This window comes from Amblyraja radiata, chromosome 25 (genome assembly GCF_010909765.2).
Source record: "Amblyraja radiata isolate CabotCenter1 chromosome 25, sAmbRad1.1.pri, whole genome shotgun sequence".
NCBI classification, from domain to species: domain Eukaryota; kingdom Metazoa; phylum Chordata; class Chondrichthyes; order Rajiformes; family Rajidae; genus Amblyraja; species Amblyraja radiata.
The window spans coordinates 6,888,922-6,905,123 of NC_045980.1; the positions used below are offsets into that span (position 1 = coordinate 6,888,922).

A 16,202-nucleotide genomic window follows, 5' to 3' on the forward strand; every position below is an offset into this window, starting at 1 on the left:
AAATCTCATAGAATAATCTATTTCTCTGCAATCTATTTGCAGATTTTATTATTTCTCCCACGTGGCTATAGATTTTTTAATTTTAATATAATAGTTTTATTAAAGTTGACTTTAAGGTTTGTATTGGATTCCCTTCCTTGCTTATGCTGCAAATCATCTTTTCTGCCTCTCTGAAATAGTGAAATTCAATATGTTTCTTTTCCTTGTCTGTCCAGTTTACAGCCATTTCCTTGCAGTTCATCCAAGACTGCATTTGCCTCTATTATTTCTTCACATAGACCTTTTTGAAATCCATGTTTTTTGTAAAATAATGATAAAAGTCCAAAAAAAAAGAAATGTTCAGCAGGATAGGCAGTATCTGTGGAGAAGCAGATGTAGCTAACTTTCATTAGAACTTGTTAATCTTAGATTCTTGTTCATAATTAAAATTATTCATTTTTCCATGCATTTCTTTTCATGCCAGCAGATAAATGAGCTAGTTGGCAGGAAGTGTATCAACATTTCCAACTACAATCGTCAGGGCAAGAAGGAGCTAACTTTTGCTTATGCTTGTTGTGAATATTTGTTTGTTGCTGCAACTTTAGTTAATCAACGTTTAGTTTAGTAATACAGTGCAGAAACAGGACCCCTGGCCCACCTAATCGGTGCCGGCCAGCGATCCCCGCACATCAGCACTACCCTGCACACATTAGGGATAATTTACGATTATACCAAACCAATTAATCTACAAACCTCCATGTGTCTGGAGTGTGGGAGGAAATGGAGATCCCGGAGAAAACCCATGTAGGTCGTGGGGAGAGCATACAAACTCCATACAGACAAGCACTCAGTCAGGATCGAACTCGGGTCTCTGACACTGTAAGGCAACAACTCTACTGCTGTGCCACCGTGCTTCCCTAAACTGCTATAATAAATGAAAAGCATGGTCTTTTATATTATCCAGTACATTTTATCATTATCAACTATATGCTTGAGTACTTAGAAATAATTTATTGTTGTCACATACTGAGATGCAGTAAAAATCTTTATGTACTGTCCAGTCAAATCATACCATGCACTAGTATAATCAAGTCATATACAGCCACATAGGGTGTGCAAAGAGGAAAGTACCAGAGTGCTTATTACAGTGTTAGAGCATTATAACATAACTGTTACAGAGATAAAGGTCCACGATGAGCTATGTTTTGATGGTCTGGATTACATCCTTAGTTTAGGTGGGGATCATTCAATAGTCTGACAGCAGGGAAGAAGCTGTACCTGAATTTGGTGGTACATGCTCTCAAGCAGAAGAGGAAAGAAGAAGAAATGACCAGGGTGTAAAAGAACCATGACTATGTTGGCTGTTTTCAGAGGCAATGTGAAGTTTAGATGGCGCCCATGGTGAGGTGGCATGTTGTGCAATGAACTGGGTTGCATCCACAACTCTGTTATTTCTTGTGGTCGTGGGCAAAGCTGTTGCCAAACTTGGCTCTAATGCGTCCTGATAAGATGCTTTGTATGGTGCATCTATAGAAGTTGGTATCATTGGAGACATGCTGAAATTTCTTGGGCTTCTGAGGAAGTGGAGGCATCGGTGTGCTTTCTTCGTTCTGGCTTCAAGGTAGCTGGTCCAAGACGCATTGTTGGGTATATTTACGCCTCGGATCTTGAAGCTCTCGACTATCTCCACTTTGACGTCATTGGGGAGCGTACTCTACTACGCTTCCTGAAGTCAATGGCTTGCTCTTTTGTCTTGCTGTCGATCAGGGCAAGGTTGTTGTCTTGACACCAAGTTACTAAACTCTCTCTCGCCTTCCTGTCATTGTTCGAAATCTGATACACTACAGTGGCATCATCTGCAAACTTGTAAATGGAGTTAGAACAGCCATGAGGGAAAAGGAGTATAGTAAGAGGCACTGGTGGTGAGAATTACCGAGGAGGATCTTTTGTCATCTAACCTCAGTGTGTTCTATAGGTGTGAAAGTTAAGGATCCAGTGGCAGAGGGGTGTGTTGCCAGATATGTGGAGTTTAATATCTGCCGGAAATATTTTGAAAATGTTTGGTAATATTTGTCATCTTTGAAAACTTTTGACTTGGAAACTCTTGCCACTTTCAAGGCATTAACCTACCCAATCTGTACTTGATGCTTCTTATGCACTACCTTATGTGGGTCATTTCATTTTAAATGATTCGAAAGACTCTCCCATACAATTATGACTTTGGCAAAGTTGACTTTTCAATAGCAGGTACTCGAGCAAATGCTCTCTAATTTTAGTTTTTGTATAACGAAATGTCTTATTTTTCTGGTTAGTAAAGCAATGGAGAAATAAGACCAGTTCATGACAAATATAAGACTTATACTGGCAATTAAATATCGTTTACATCCTGTAATTATGCAACGTGTTCATCTTCAACAAAGCCATTGATTTGTAAAATTGAACATTTGAAGAGATATTGATAAGACGACTGATTTGTTTTTTTTTAAACTGGTGTTTCAAAGAAGACATTCAACTGGTGAAAAGTCTGAGGAAGAGGTGGCCAGCAATGCTGCTGCTTGGGATTTTACAGAGCCTGGTCAAAGAGTCAATTGTTCGTGCTCAAGGTGGGTTGTTTCCACTTGTGTAACTCGCGGATCATACTTCACTCTGGTTTTGAATGATCTAACATTTTCCATCTATAGTTTTCTGTTTTGGCATATGAGAAGACATTGAGGACTATCTATTCCTGCCTCCTCCTATCCTTTCTCCCTCACTTGCTGAAATTCTAATAAAAACATCGTTAGATAGTTGAGGATGACCTGTCCAATTGATATTTTTGACTGTTCAAACTGCCTTGTAATTTAATCAATGTTAATGTAATGTAAAAATGTAACCAGGACAGTCAGACTGGTCGGAGAACTGGGAAGGGGGAAGGATGGAGATAGAGGAAAAACAAGGGTTACTTGAAGTTAGAGAAGTCAATGTTCATACCGCTGGGGTGTAAGCTATCCAAGCAAAATTATGAGGTGCTGTTCCTCAAATTTGCGCTGGACCTCACTCTGATAATGGAGGAGGCCCAGGACAGAAAGGTCAGATTGGGAATGGGTGGGGGAGTTAGTGTTTACAACCTGGAGTTCAGGTAGGCTTAGGCGGACTGAGTGGAGCTGTTCAGTGAAACGATCGCCGAGCCTGCGCTTGGTCTCACCGATATATAGGAGTCCACACCTGGAACAGCGGATACATTAGATGAGGTTGGAGGAGGTGCACGTGAACCTCTGCCCCACCTGAAAAGACTGCTGGGGTCCTTGCATGGAGTCCAGGGAGGAGATATAGGGACAGGGAATGAATGTCATACATTCACCAACATCCGATAACATTGACAGTCTAGTCAGCTGGTGAGTCTGTGAATAGGGCTTCACTAGCAGACAAAGCAATTTTGTGCATGTATCATGTTGTCTGTGCTGAGTGTGTCCATTGCTGCACTCTTAAAATGCTGGGAGTTGCGTTGCCTGGGGAAGTGTGATCTTGGGACCTTACTTGGAAAAAAACAAGATGTCCAAGGACAGGTTGCAAACTGAAGATCTGCCCCATTACATTGCTAGTTTTTATTTTAACATAACTGCAATGTGTTTTGTGGATTGGAATTGCAATTTGCTGTTATTCTCCAGTTCACAGCAAGTAGTTTGGCAATGCTGATCTCTTAAATAGCTTGAAATGCAGATCTTCAGAACCCTTTTTGTTAATGCTATATTGATGTCGTTTTTATTTAGGTAATTAAATAATCATTGAAAATGCTAAGTATCTGCTGTTGATAAGCCACGTTGGAAGAAGTATTTATCTGAAATATTTCTGTAAAGATTCTCTTAATTTCTTTTCTGAGAGTTTGCTGCGGTACGAATTGCTGTTATGCTTCCATCGTCTTTCAGAAGGTTCCAGTACCACAATTTCTTTTTGAAGAACTAAACATGTGGTTTATAATATCTTATACAAATGAATTGCAGGGAGGTTATTTGATATCTTTACTGCAGCAATAATTCCGTTTCTGGGGACCTTTCCCTTGCGGCTCAACCCGTTTCATCTGCTGCTGGTGGTTGAGCTTTCTGTGGAACAGCTGTCTAATGTTTAAGGAAATGCATAAGCAGTTTGCCTATCCAATGTAGTATTTTACAATTGTTCATGCTGTTATAATTAGAATTTATTACCATTCCAACATAAAGAAATAGTTTATAAAATGTATTGTAAAGTTTTTTATTTTTTAGTGTATTATTACTTCACTGGGAGAACTGAGCATATTGGAAAGAGTTGAACTATGTAGAATTAAAAAGCTGTTCGATCATGCTCAAGGATAACACCCATTGTTGTCCTTATTTTGTTTTGGCAGGGAGCTGCGTGGGAAAGCTCTTGAAACAATATATTTGATTATTGTTGAATATGGTCCCTCAATGGTTTTATTTTTCATATGCAGGCAAAAGCTTCAGAAGCAGCGAGGTGCAACGGGCACCAACCGACCGCCATCCATTTCCCAGCCTGGCTTTAATACTGGGCTTCCTTGTGCTTCCCTGCCATCGTCTGCCTCCTCTAAGCACAAGACAAATGAGAAGCAGGAGAAAGGAGATAAGCAACAGAAACGGCCTATGACTCCATTTCATCATCGACCTTCATTAACAGATGAGCTTTGTATGGAGCAGGATCCTACAGGACAGAAGCTTGGATTGGTTGGCATTGATGTCCCCTTGGAAATGCAAAACAACAGGAAATATGGCAAGCCAGCATCTGGGCCTCCAGGAAACCAGAGCAAGCCACTTAATTTGAATCCCATGGATTCACCACATTCTCCCATCTCTCCCCTTCCACCAACTCTTAGCCCTCAGCCAATGGGTCCAGAAGCAGAAGGTTTGGAAGGAGCTCCTGTGCCCATTAATCCATTGTTGTACAGTAATGGTATGGAACTTCAGGCAATTCCCAGCCTTGATGATAAGACTGGGCTTTTATCACAAAGACTACCACCAGTGCCGGAAGTGAGCGAGACAACTTTATACAACGGAATCACTGCACAAAATTTGGAGTCTTCGGACAAAGTCTCATGGCAGTGTTACAAAACTCTTTCCTGCGCAGAGAGAGAGTTCAGGCCACCAGAACTTCACTGTGATCGATGTGACAGCAAGATGGATAATGCAGATGGTTCAGCACTAAGACGGTAATGTTTGTATTTTAAAATTCCTTGATATGTTTTTTTTACTGAAACCCAAATTTTGAACCAGTTGAAGTGTGATATGTATTTTTTAAATAGATATCACTATTGCTTTTAAAATAATGATGCAAAGTAGCTTGCAATTCTAAAAACAGGTTTTTTGTATGGGCTATGCCTGAGTGAAGACTGATGAACAATAACTAGCGAATGGAAAAATGAACAATGGATAAAATTGGGTTTAAATACATTTGAACAAAAACGCTGCAGAACAAAATTTATTATTGCATATACTTTCTATTATTCAGTGTTGAAAACTTAATAGAGCAGTTATGTCTGATTCTCTTTTCATGTGTCTTGCCAGCAAAGACCAGCTATTTTGTTCTTTTACAGCACATCGTTTGTCTTCGTATTAAAATAGTGATCAGCATTGTGAAAAATCCCAGTTCATCATTAGCCATCTAGTGATGAACTAGTAGACATTTACAACAATCTTACCAAATCTTCTGGCAAGATGTTCGTTAAGAATTATCGAGAAAATATTGTGTTATGATTACAACTATTTGTATATTTCTTTCCAATAAGAGTGTTTTGTGGGAATTTTGGCTCGGGTTATTGTTTAAATGGCAACTGGTAGCTTGAAATTCTAAAAATTGAGAAGGTTGGGGAAAATGAGCACAGTTGGTCTTTACATTATTAATGTTAGCATAAATAATGAAGTAAACTGAGCAAATTGAAGCAAGCACAATTTTTTCCTGTCAATTTGCCTTTCCGTTCAAATTTTTTTTAAAGTCTTGTTGCGCACCCTGGTAAGGCTGTAAATATTGAAGCTGTCATTTAAGAACCTGTGTAAGAAGGAAATGCAGACACTGCTTTAAAACGAAGATAAACACTAAAAGATTCAGATTCAGATTCAAACTTTATTGTCATTGTGCAGTGTACAGTACAGAGACAACGAAATGCAGTTAGCATCTCCCTAGAAGAGCGACATAGAATATGAGCAATAAATAAATATATTTACGTGCATAGAGTCATAGCAGTGCAATTATTTTTTTCCTGGTGGAAGGAGTGTCCGGGGGGAGGGGGTGATTGGCAATCACCGAGGTACAGTGTTGAGTAATGTAACAGCCGCAGGGAAGAAGCTGTTCCTGGACCTGCTGGTCCGGCAACGGAGAGACCTGTAGCGCCTCCCGGATGGTAGGAGGGTAAACAGACTGTGGTTGGTGTGAGAGGGTGAGAACAAAAGCTGGAGTAACTCAGCGCGACAGGTAGCATCTCTGGAGAGAAGGAATGGGTGACGTTTCAGGTCGAGACCCTTCTTCAGACTGGATAGGGATAAGGGAAACAAGAGATATAGAAGGTGATGTGGAGAGATAAAGAACAATGAATGAAAGATATGCAAAAATGTAACGATGATAAAGGAAACAGGCCATTGTAACTGTTTGTAGAGTGAAAACTAGAAGCTGGTGCGACTTGGGTGGGGGAGGGATAGAGAGAGAGAATACAGGGCCTACCTGAATTGAGAGAAATCAAAATTCATACCACTGGGCTGTAAGCTGCCCAAGCGAAATATGAGATGCTGTTCCTCCAATTTGCGTTTAGCCTCATTCTGACAATGGAGGAGACCAAGGACAGAAAGGTCTGTGTAGGAATGGGAAGGAGAATTAGTGTTTAGCAACCGGGAGATCAGGTTGGTTCATGCGGGCTGAGCGAAGGTGTTCCGCGAAACGATCGCCCAGTCTGCGTTTGGTCTCGTCGATGTATAAGAGTCCATATTTTGTACAACGGATACAGTAGATGAGGTTGGAGGAGGTGCAAGTGAACCTCTGCCTAACTTGAAAGGACTGTCGGGGTCCCTGGATAGAGTCGAGGGAGGAGCTATAACGATAGGTGTGGCAGGGGAAGGTACCTGGGGAGGGGGTGGTTTGGGTGGGAAGGGATGAGTTAACCAGGGAGTTGCGGAGGGAACTGTCACTGCGGAAGGTGGAAAGGGGTGGAGATGGGAAAATGTGGCTAGTGGTGGGATCCCGTTGGAGGTGGTGGAAATTTCGGAGGATGATGTGTTTTATGCGTCGGCTGATGAGGTGGAGTAACTCAGCGCGACAGCTGCAGCAAGCAAGAATTTCATTGTCCTATCTGGGACACATGACAATAAAACTCCTTGACTCTTGACTTGGACTTAAGCAAAAAAAGGGTTCTTCGGAAAAAAGAGCTACCTTAAATTTAGTTGCGTCTGGTTCGGTACCTATGGTAGGGTGAAGACTATTCCATGCTTTAATTGTGCGAGGGAACTCCATGGAGCAGCCAGCATCTCCGGATAGACGAAATTGGGTAGAGACCCTTCTTTAGATTTCCTCTGGTTTTAGTGTTTTTAGTTTAATTTAAAGATACAGCATGGAAACAGGCCCTTCGACCCACCGAGTCCACGCCGACCACCGATCACCCGTACAGTAGTTCTATCCCACACATTAGAGATGCAAGTCAAGAGTGTTTTATTCCCTCACGTCCCAGTTAGAACAATGAAATCCTTACTTGCAGCAGCACAACAGAATATGTAAACATAGTACTTTGTAAACAATGTTATAAACGGGAAAACAAAACTCCATACAGACAGTACCCATATTCAGGATCAATACCGGGTCTCTGGCAATTTTAGGCAGCAACTTTATGACCAATGCACTGCCCCATAGTCTTGAACTGAATTAAAGCATGAAAATGGATAGATTCTTTTTTTTTGTGTTAGAAAATAAAATATAGTGGCACAGCTGGTGGACTTGCTCCCTCACACGCCAGAGATCTGTGTTCGATCCTGTCCTCGGGCACTATCTGTGTTGAATTTGCACATTCTCCCTGCAAGCAAGTGGGTTTCCTCCCACATTCCAAAGACGCATTGGCTTTGTAGGTTAACTTGTCACTGTAAACTTGCGCCTAATGTGTAGGGAGTGGGTGAGGAAAGTGGGATAACAGAACTTGTGTGAATGGGTAGACAAAAATGCTGGAGAAACTTAGCAGGTGAGGCAGCATCTATGGAGCGAAGGAAATAGTCGACGTTTCGGGTCGAGACCCTTCTTCAGACTGATGTGAGGGTGCGGGGTGGGCGGGAAGAAGAAAGGATGAGGCGGAGACAGTGGGCTGAGGGAGACCTGGGAAGCGGAGGAGAAAGCAGGGACTACCTGAAATTGGAGGTCAATGTTCATACTGCTGGGGTGTAAACTGCCCAAGCGAAATATGAGGTGCTGCTCCTCCAATTTACGATGGGCCTCGCTCTGGCCATTGAGGCCCAGGACAGAAAGGTTGGATTCGGAATGGGAGGAGGAGTTGAAGAGCTACTGGGAGATCAGATTGGTTATTGCGAACCGAGTGGGGGTATTGGGCGAAGCGATCGCCAAGCCTGCGCTTGGTCTCACTGATGTAGGGCAGCTGACACCTAGAGCAGTGGATGCAATAGATGATGCTGGTGCAGGTGAACCTCTGCCACACCTGGAAAGACTGCTTGGGTCCTTGAATGGAGTCAAGGGGGGAGGGGAGGTAAAGCGACAAGTGTAGCATTTCCTGCAGTTGCAAGGGAAAGTGCCAGGAGAGGGGGTGGGAAGGGACGAATTAACCAGGGAGTTACGGAAGGAGCGGTCTCTGTAGAAAGCCGACAGGGGAGGAGATGGGAAGATGTGGCCAGTGGTGGGATCCCGTTGGTAGACAAAGCTGGAGAAAATCAGCGGGTGAGGCAGCATCTATGGAGCGAAGGAATAGGCAACGTTTCGGGTCAAGACCCATCATTAGACCAATGTCGGGAGGGATGGGGGGGGGGGCGGGAAAAAGAAAGGAAAAAGCTGAGACAGGCTGTGGGAGAGCTGGGAATGGGAGGGGAAGGAAGGAGAAAGCAAGGACTAACTGAAATTGGAGAAGCCAATGTTCATACCGCTGGGATGTAAACTACCCAAGCAAAATATGAGGTGCTGTTCCTCCAATTTGCGGTGGGCCTCACTCTGGCCATGGAGGAGGCCCAGGACAGAAAGGTCGGATTCGGAATGGGAGGGGGAGTTGAAGTGCTGAGCCACCGGGAGATCAGGTTGGTTATTGCGAACTGAGTGGAGGTGTTGCGCGAAGCGATCGCCAAGCCTGCGCTTGGTCTCACCGAGGTTGATCATACGCTGAATAATCCAACCAGATTTTTGTTTGGAAGTGGAAAGAGATAATAGAAATTGCATTCATTGCAACGTGTAAAAAGAGTTGAGATACTGTATTATAATTTTGCGGCATGTCATTGTGGGATATATCATGTCTTGATTGGTGAATATGTTTAGTTTGCGACTTTATTTGAAGCAGAAATAATATGCAAATGCTTCATTGACCATAATTCCGACTGGTAACTACGCACTTCGTCCGAGCACATTATCGCACGCGTCCTGCAAGCCGTCTTAAATGACCACCTAAACTGTCATTTGACAACCTAAAAAGCTGCCGAGGTTGCCCGGCTGGCAACAGGGAAAAAAAGTGAAGTGAGAGGGGGACTCTGTCCCTGTTGCGACTAGGAGGAGGTGGACCAAGGGCGGAGCTGCGGGGTACCGAGGAGGCACGAAAGAATGAGGACATCTCTGATTTGGGACACTGACGTTAGTGAGTCAGTGATGTTTGAAATGGTGATGATTGAGGAACACTTATTTAGACCTAGGTCCCTCAAAGTAAAAAATGCAAAGATTGCACTGAATCAATGACTGTCCTGTTACATCCTCAATTCGAGTTGTTTATTCTCATCTGAACAAGTACGTTGAGGTGCAGGAACAATGAAAATCATGCAGCAGCTTCACATGCATATAGACTCTGACTACACGCAAACCATAAATTACACAAAACAATGTAAGCAACGACTGTGTGCAAAATAAACAAGATACAAGTGCAAAACACATTTAGAAAACAAGTTCATTGTGGTGCAAAAGATGGTCCGCAATGTTCTGTTACCAATGTAGGATTAGGGTTTGCAAGTTGATTCGAGAGCCTGATAGTTGGAGGAAAGGAGATGTCTCGGAAGTTGGTAGTATGTGACTTCACGTTTCTGTACCTTCTACCAACAGTAGCAGTGAGAAAGGGACCTGGAGATCAACGATAAGAGATGTCACCCGTTTTGAAGTAACATCTCGCATAGATGCTTTGAATAATGGGGAGAGCTGTGCCCATGATGGATTGGGCTGAGTCTGCCACTGTACAGCCTCGTGTTCCTGGGCATTGGAATTGAACCTATCCATGTTCACCAGGGATGCTGCCTGACCCACTGAGTTACTCCAGCATTTTGTGTGGTTTGACCGTGCATCTGTTGAAGTTTAGAGTATTTGTGACCTGCTGAAGCACCTTAAACTTTTCTCAGAAAGTAGAGGCACTGACACATCTTTGTGATTGTATTGCAGTGCTGTGCCCAAGACAGGCCACCTGAGATGTTACACCCAGGAATTTAAAGTTGCTAACTCTCTACCACTGACCCACCAGTAAAAGCTGGCACATGGTCTTCTGATTTCCCCTTTTGGAGGTCAAGGATTAGTTAGTTCCCTGGTTGGTTTGGTGTTGAGTGAGAGGTGATTGTTGTGGCACCACTTAGATATTTTTGTATTAAGTCATTATATACATTATGTGAGTGATCTGGGGTATGTACTTCCTGTGGGGAAGAAGCTCCATCTTTGACTACCACATTAAATTTGAGATCAGGACTACTTGGAAAATTGTGAACTGAAATCATAATCCTGCCATTCAATTCTACAATATGGCCAGGTTTTTAATATTAATTTCATTTATTACATTTTACAGTAACTTTTGTACAGTGGTAATTTTTTTATGTACTTGTATTTAATATATGTTGTGGGGTTGTAGACACTACTTCCTGTCTGCTTATAGTTTTCCAGGGTATGTTGTACCATTTTGAAGCAACTAATTGGCATGAAAAATTAACTTTGGTGCATTTATGCACCACCACATTTGAGTCGGTTAGTGGTTTGGGCTAGCTGCAAAGTAAATCTGGTTGGGTTATTTTCCTAATGGTCAATAATGCATCATTTGCAGTCCAGATGAAAGGGTCCTGACTCGAAACGTCAGCTGTCAATTTCCTCCACAGATGCTGCTCGACCTACTGAGTTCCTCGTGTGGATTGTTTATTAATCCAGACACCAGCATCTGTAATCTCATCACCAATTTGGGCTTCATTTGAGTTTCTCTTAACAATTTATTGGCATGAATAAAGCGATGTTCAAACTGAGTTTCTAAAAAAGAAAAGTCAGAATTGTCAAGCATCCATGCTGGGAATTAAACCAGCTGGTTTATTAAACATAAATTAAACAAGCTGGTAATTTTTTTAAAAATGCCTCTGGGTTGGTTGTTTAGAAACACAACAACACATTTTCCTTTTCAATGTGATCTGATGGTGACTTCATATTCCCAGATTAAATTCCATTTGCTGTGTCCTCACCTACTCACTTAGGCAAAAGAGACAAAAGTTACCTGTATCCCCTTTGCAACTCACACTGTCACTCAGCAAACTTGGATCTGTTATTGTTTGGCCCACTCATCCAATCCAAATGTGGATTGTGAACAACTGGAGCCACAGCACCGATGCCTGTGACATCCCAGTGTTAACAGCTTCCTCACCTGACAGATTTATTTCTACTGCTTTCTCTCCTCTAACCAAACCTCAACCCCACGTGCACTCATTTGTTTTAATAACCTACTGTATGGTGTCTTGTCAAAGGTCTTCAGAAAGCCCATTTGCACCACAGCCCCTTAATTCCCTCTGTTAGTTGAAGCAAAAAATTTGTATATCTATAAAAATGGTTATTTCATGAATGCATTTGACTACCCAATCCTATATTTATTTGTATGTTAGCTTGGCCTTCACATTAAATTCGAACATTTTCCATGCTACCTGTGAAAGGCTAACTATTTGTCATTCCAGTTTTCTCTCTCCTTCCTGTCTTAAATAGTGGGGTTAGAATTATCAACTGTGCAAACAATTCTAGCACCTAGAAGTTTGGAGGATGTCAACTAGTGCATCCAGCAAAACCTTGGCATTCAGGTTATCCGTTCCTGAATATTTAGCCTCGATCAGTTTGCCAAATATTTTCTTTACTAATTTTTCTCCTATATTTTCATGTTTTGTTTTAAAATTTTTGTTGAAGATGACAATGTTTTTGCTGTTTTCTTATTCCTTCTATAATATTTCCGGGCTTGGTCTGTAAGGGCCCTGTGTTAATTTTTTGACCACCTTTCCCTTTTGACATATCTTTTGCAGCCTGGTTATTACATATTCTATGTTCTATTATCAATTTTTGCTGTGTTGAATCCTGAAATGTTGTCAATTTTTATAAAACTTTAGTTTAATTTGGAGTATTGTTTTCAGTTCTGATCACCCCATTACAGGAAGGATATGATGGTATTGCAGAAAGTGCAGAAGTAATTTACCAGCTTGCTGCTTGGATTCGAGGGTATAAGCATTAAGAAGCTGCACAAACTTGGATTTTTTTCTGGAATGTCAGAGGTTGACATGAGACCTGATGGAAGGATATAACATTATGAGGCACAGATGGGGTTGTTGCTCAGATTTATTTCCCCCCCAAGATGGAAATGTCAAACACTAGAGGGCAGGGCCCTGAGGAGAGTGGGGAAAGTTTCAGGGGATGTACAGAGCAAGTTTTTTATACACCAGATTGGTAGAAGCTTGGAATGTGCTGCCAATGGTGGTGATGGAAGCAGACACTACAGTGGCATGTAAGAGGCTTGTAGATAGGCACGTGAATCTGCCAGGAATAGTGTGACTTGGCTCGTGCAGTAAGAAGGAATTCATTTAATTTGGCGTCTTGTTCAACACAGACATTGACTGATGGGCCTGAACGTGTGCAGTGCTGATCTATGTTCAGGCTTTCTCCTCTTTATATAAGCATTACAAACCTTTCCCTTATAACTAATACTATTTTAAACTTCGCTTGTTAGACAATGTTGGGCCACTTTTTTTGCCATTTAAGGTGATATATATTTGTGATAAACTATGTAGTAATTATTTAAATGTTGCATTAAAAACATTTTTGTTAACCATTCTGATGTTCCGCTTGATTTTTGGTATGCATATTTCTCTTTAGTTTTTTCACTAAGAACTGAGACAAAGTATTAATTCGGCATCCCTGATATTTTTTACTGGCTCTTATGTTTCTCAGTGGCCCTATCTATTTGCTCATTTTGTTATTGTTCTCTGTGGTGTATAGATGCTATACTATGTTCTATTGTTTGGCGTTTGTATTAATATTTCCTCTTTGCTTCTATATTAAAAAAAACAAAAACATTTTCCTGATGTTAACTGACATGTTTGATCTATATTCCACTACAATGTACACTAAATCTTATTTTTCACTTTTAGCCTTCTAGCACAACCTCATAAACGGTTCAAGGTTTCTGAAGAGAGGAGACAGGTACACATTCAGGAAATTAATTACCTGGACCCAACTAGACTAATGCAGCAGCACAGTGAAGGTCCAGGGGAACTTAATGACCCTTATACTTTTGTTGATGGGGATATTGAATACAGCTTTACGTCTATTAAAAAGTTTAAACTGGGCACCGAGAAAGATGCATCTAAGAAATCACAACAGAATAAGGTAATACTTCAAATATTTTACAAAGGTTTTATATTTATATCCAAATATAAAAGACCACATGGAGAATTTATGTTTAAAAAGGTACTGCAGATGCTGGAAAATCGATGGTAGACTAAAATGCTGGAGAAACTTAGTTGGTGAGGCAGCATCTATGGAGAGAAGGAAATAGGCAATGTTTCGGCACAAAACGTTGCCTATTTCCTTCGCTCCATAGATGCTGCCTCACCCGCTGAGTTTCTCCAGCATTTTGGTCTACATGGAGAATTGTTGCTTACTGTTGTTCTGTTGTATTCTTAACTCTTAATTCTTAAGCGAGACATTAAACACTAATTCTTCAGCCAATTTTGTTTCACAGTTTACTGTTTCACAGTTTACAGATAAATGGTTAATAAAATATCTGTGCCAAAATGAAGGGGAAAAGATTGTATCTGAGGAAGTGAGGATTATTTAATTGGGTGCCACTGTTTCCGCTCAAATATGACACTTCTCTGCCTCATCTCCCCCTCCGCCACATATACTGAAATTTCAAAAATTAATAATTTTCAAGTATCTTAAGTTTCTTGTGGAACGAGTGCGAGTGTTCGGCGAAATGGTCGCCTAGTCTATGCTTGGTCTCGCCAACATAAAGGAGGCCACATTGGGAGCAGAGAATGTAGCAGAGGAGGTTAGAGGAGGTGTGGATGAACCACTGGAAGTGATCCCTGCCCAAGTGAGGCCACACGCAAACTGGAGGAATGACGCCTCATATTCTACTTGGGTAGATTACAACCCAACAGTATAAACATTGAATTCTCCAATTTTAGGGAACTAACCTCAAACCACCATCAGCCCATTGAAACTCCTCTTGCTTGTATCCATTTGCAGCTCACCAGGCCTTGTCCTGCCTCTCCTTTCCAGTGTTCTCCCCTGTCCCCACCACAGTCAGTCTGAAAAAGGGTCTCAACCTGACACGTCACCTATCCATGTTCTCCAGAGATGCAGCCTGACCCTCTGAGTTACTCCAGCACTTTATTTACAAAAGCCCAACATGTTCTGCATGTACGTACAATCAAGCATTTTGGAGATCGGCGGGATGGCTGCCGACATCATCTGCTGTGTGGAAACTCTATTTGCAGCCGCATTTCCAATTTATAAACTGTTCATCTTATGAGCAATTCTCAGAGCAGAAACCTGTCGTAATCTGAGGAGAACCAGTACATTGTAATCTTTTGCATGTTTCAAAACCACCTGTCAAGAATGACATCTGAGTGTTTAAGCTGTCTTTGTCTGACTCATATTTTTCTCACTCGTTGATTGCGCAGATGTGAAAAAGGTGGGAATATTCCAAAGATTTATTTGTTTGAAGAGTGAAAATTATGCATTGTTATTATTGTTTGACCACGATTTTAAAATTTGACATTTTGGTCAAATGTTGATTAACTAAAATGATTTTTGATGTCCAATTTGAATGTGTTACAATGGACATGATCTTGGAAAAATTTCCTTAATTAGTGCTTCGGCTTACGTTCTAATTACAAACATAAATTGATAAAGGGGTAAAAATGACATTTTCCATCATTCTATTTTAGGTTTCCTTACTAGAAAAGATGTAGAAAATAATTTAAAAATCCAAATATCAAATCCTACGGAACGTGATTAACAAACGTGGACTTAAGTTCGACAATATGCTTCTATAGATAAACTGCTTAAATGAGAATTCATATTTTGGCAAGGAATTAAAAAGAGAGTGCATTTCCCAAGATTCAAGATGAGTATCCCACAAAAATGTGGAATTTTGCTAAAAGTTATTTGATGACGGAAAGCAGAATATAACCAAAAATAAATCTTGTTGGGAGACCATCATTGCAAGAATACTGGGAAGTCTGCTACACTATGCTTGTAGTATGGAAAAGAACAAGTACAAATATGATTGATAATTGTGTATCTGAAGCATTAACATGCATAGGCTATGAAAGCAAACATCTTGAATATCGAAGCTACAGTTTATTTCCACATAATAAAGAAAAATGTATAACGAGAATAGGCACTTATAATTTTAACACTTGTGGCTTTTTCATATACACAATAAACTCCAGAGACATTGGAAGAGTAGTAATGAAAAAATGATCATATGTAAATCGTGTTTCCATTTGGGATAGTTTGGTTATTTTTTTGGAATCTCTTCCGTCTATGTAAATTAGCAGATAATATGCCAAGTGGAACAGAATTTTAGATTACCAGTTGCATATTTAAATTTGGCTATGAGTGCACAAATCTGAAACTTTGCAACTAAGCTTTATTCTGGATATCTTTGAGTAGTTAATTATATAATGTGTATTGTTTTTAGAGGAAAAAAAATTTGGATTGAATCCAGAATATTGATTCTGATGGATAGGATGGAATAATTCAGGCAGCCTGATTTGTTCCTGCAGAGGATGTGATAACACCTTTGC

At 40.9% G+C, this 16,202-nt stretch overlaps 1 protein-coding gene across 3 annotated transcripts in view; it reads left to right on the forward strand.

The window, feature by feature from the left end:
- med13l (mediator complex subunit 13L) overlaps positions 1-16,202 on the forward strand; it is a 213,300-nt gene that overhangs the window by 160,875 nt on the left and 36,223 nt on the right. For 2 of the 3 annotated variants that reach the window (XM_033043124.1, XM_033043125.1), the window contains exons 9-11: positions 2,481-2,582; positions 4,424-5,155; positions 13,533-13,770. In XM_033043124.1, the coding sequence (XP_032899015.1) occupies positions 2,481-2,582; positions 4,424-5,155; positions 13,533-13,770 (1,072 nt within the window). The remainder of the gene's footprint in view (positions 1-2,480; positions 2,583-4,423; positions 5,156-13,532; positions 13,771-16,202) is intronic. The other variant, XM_033043126.1, reaches the window with a different exon arrangement.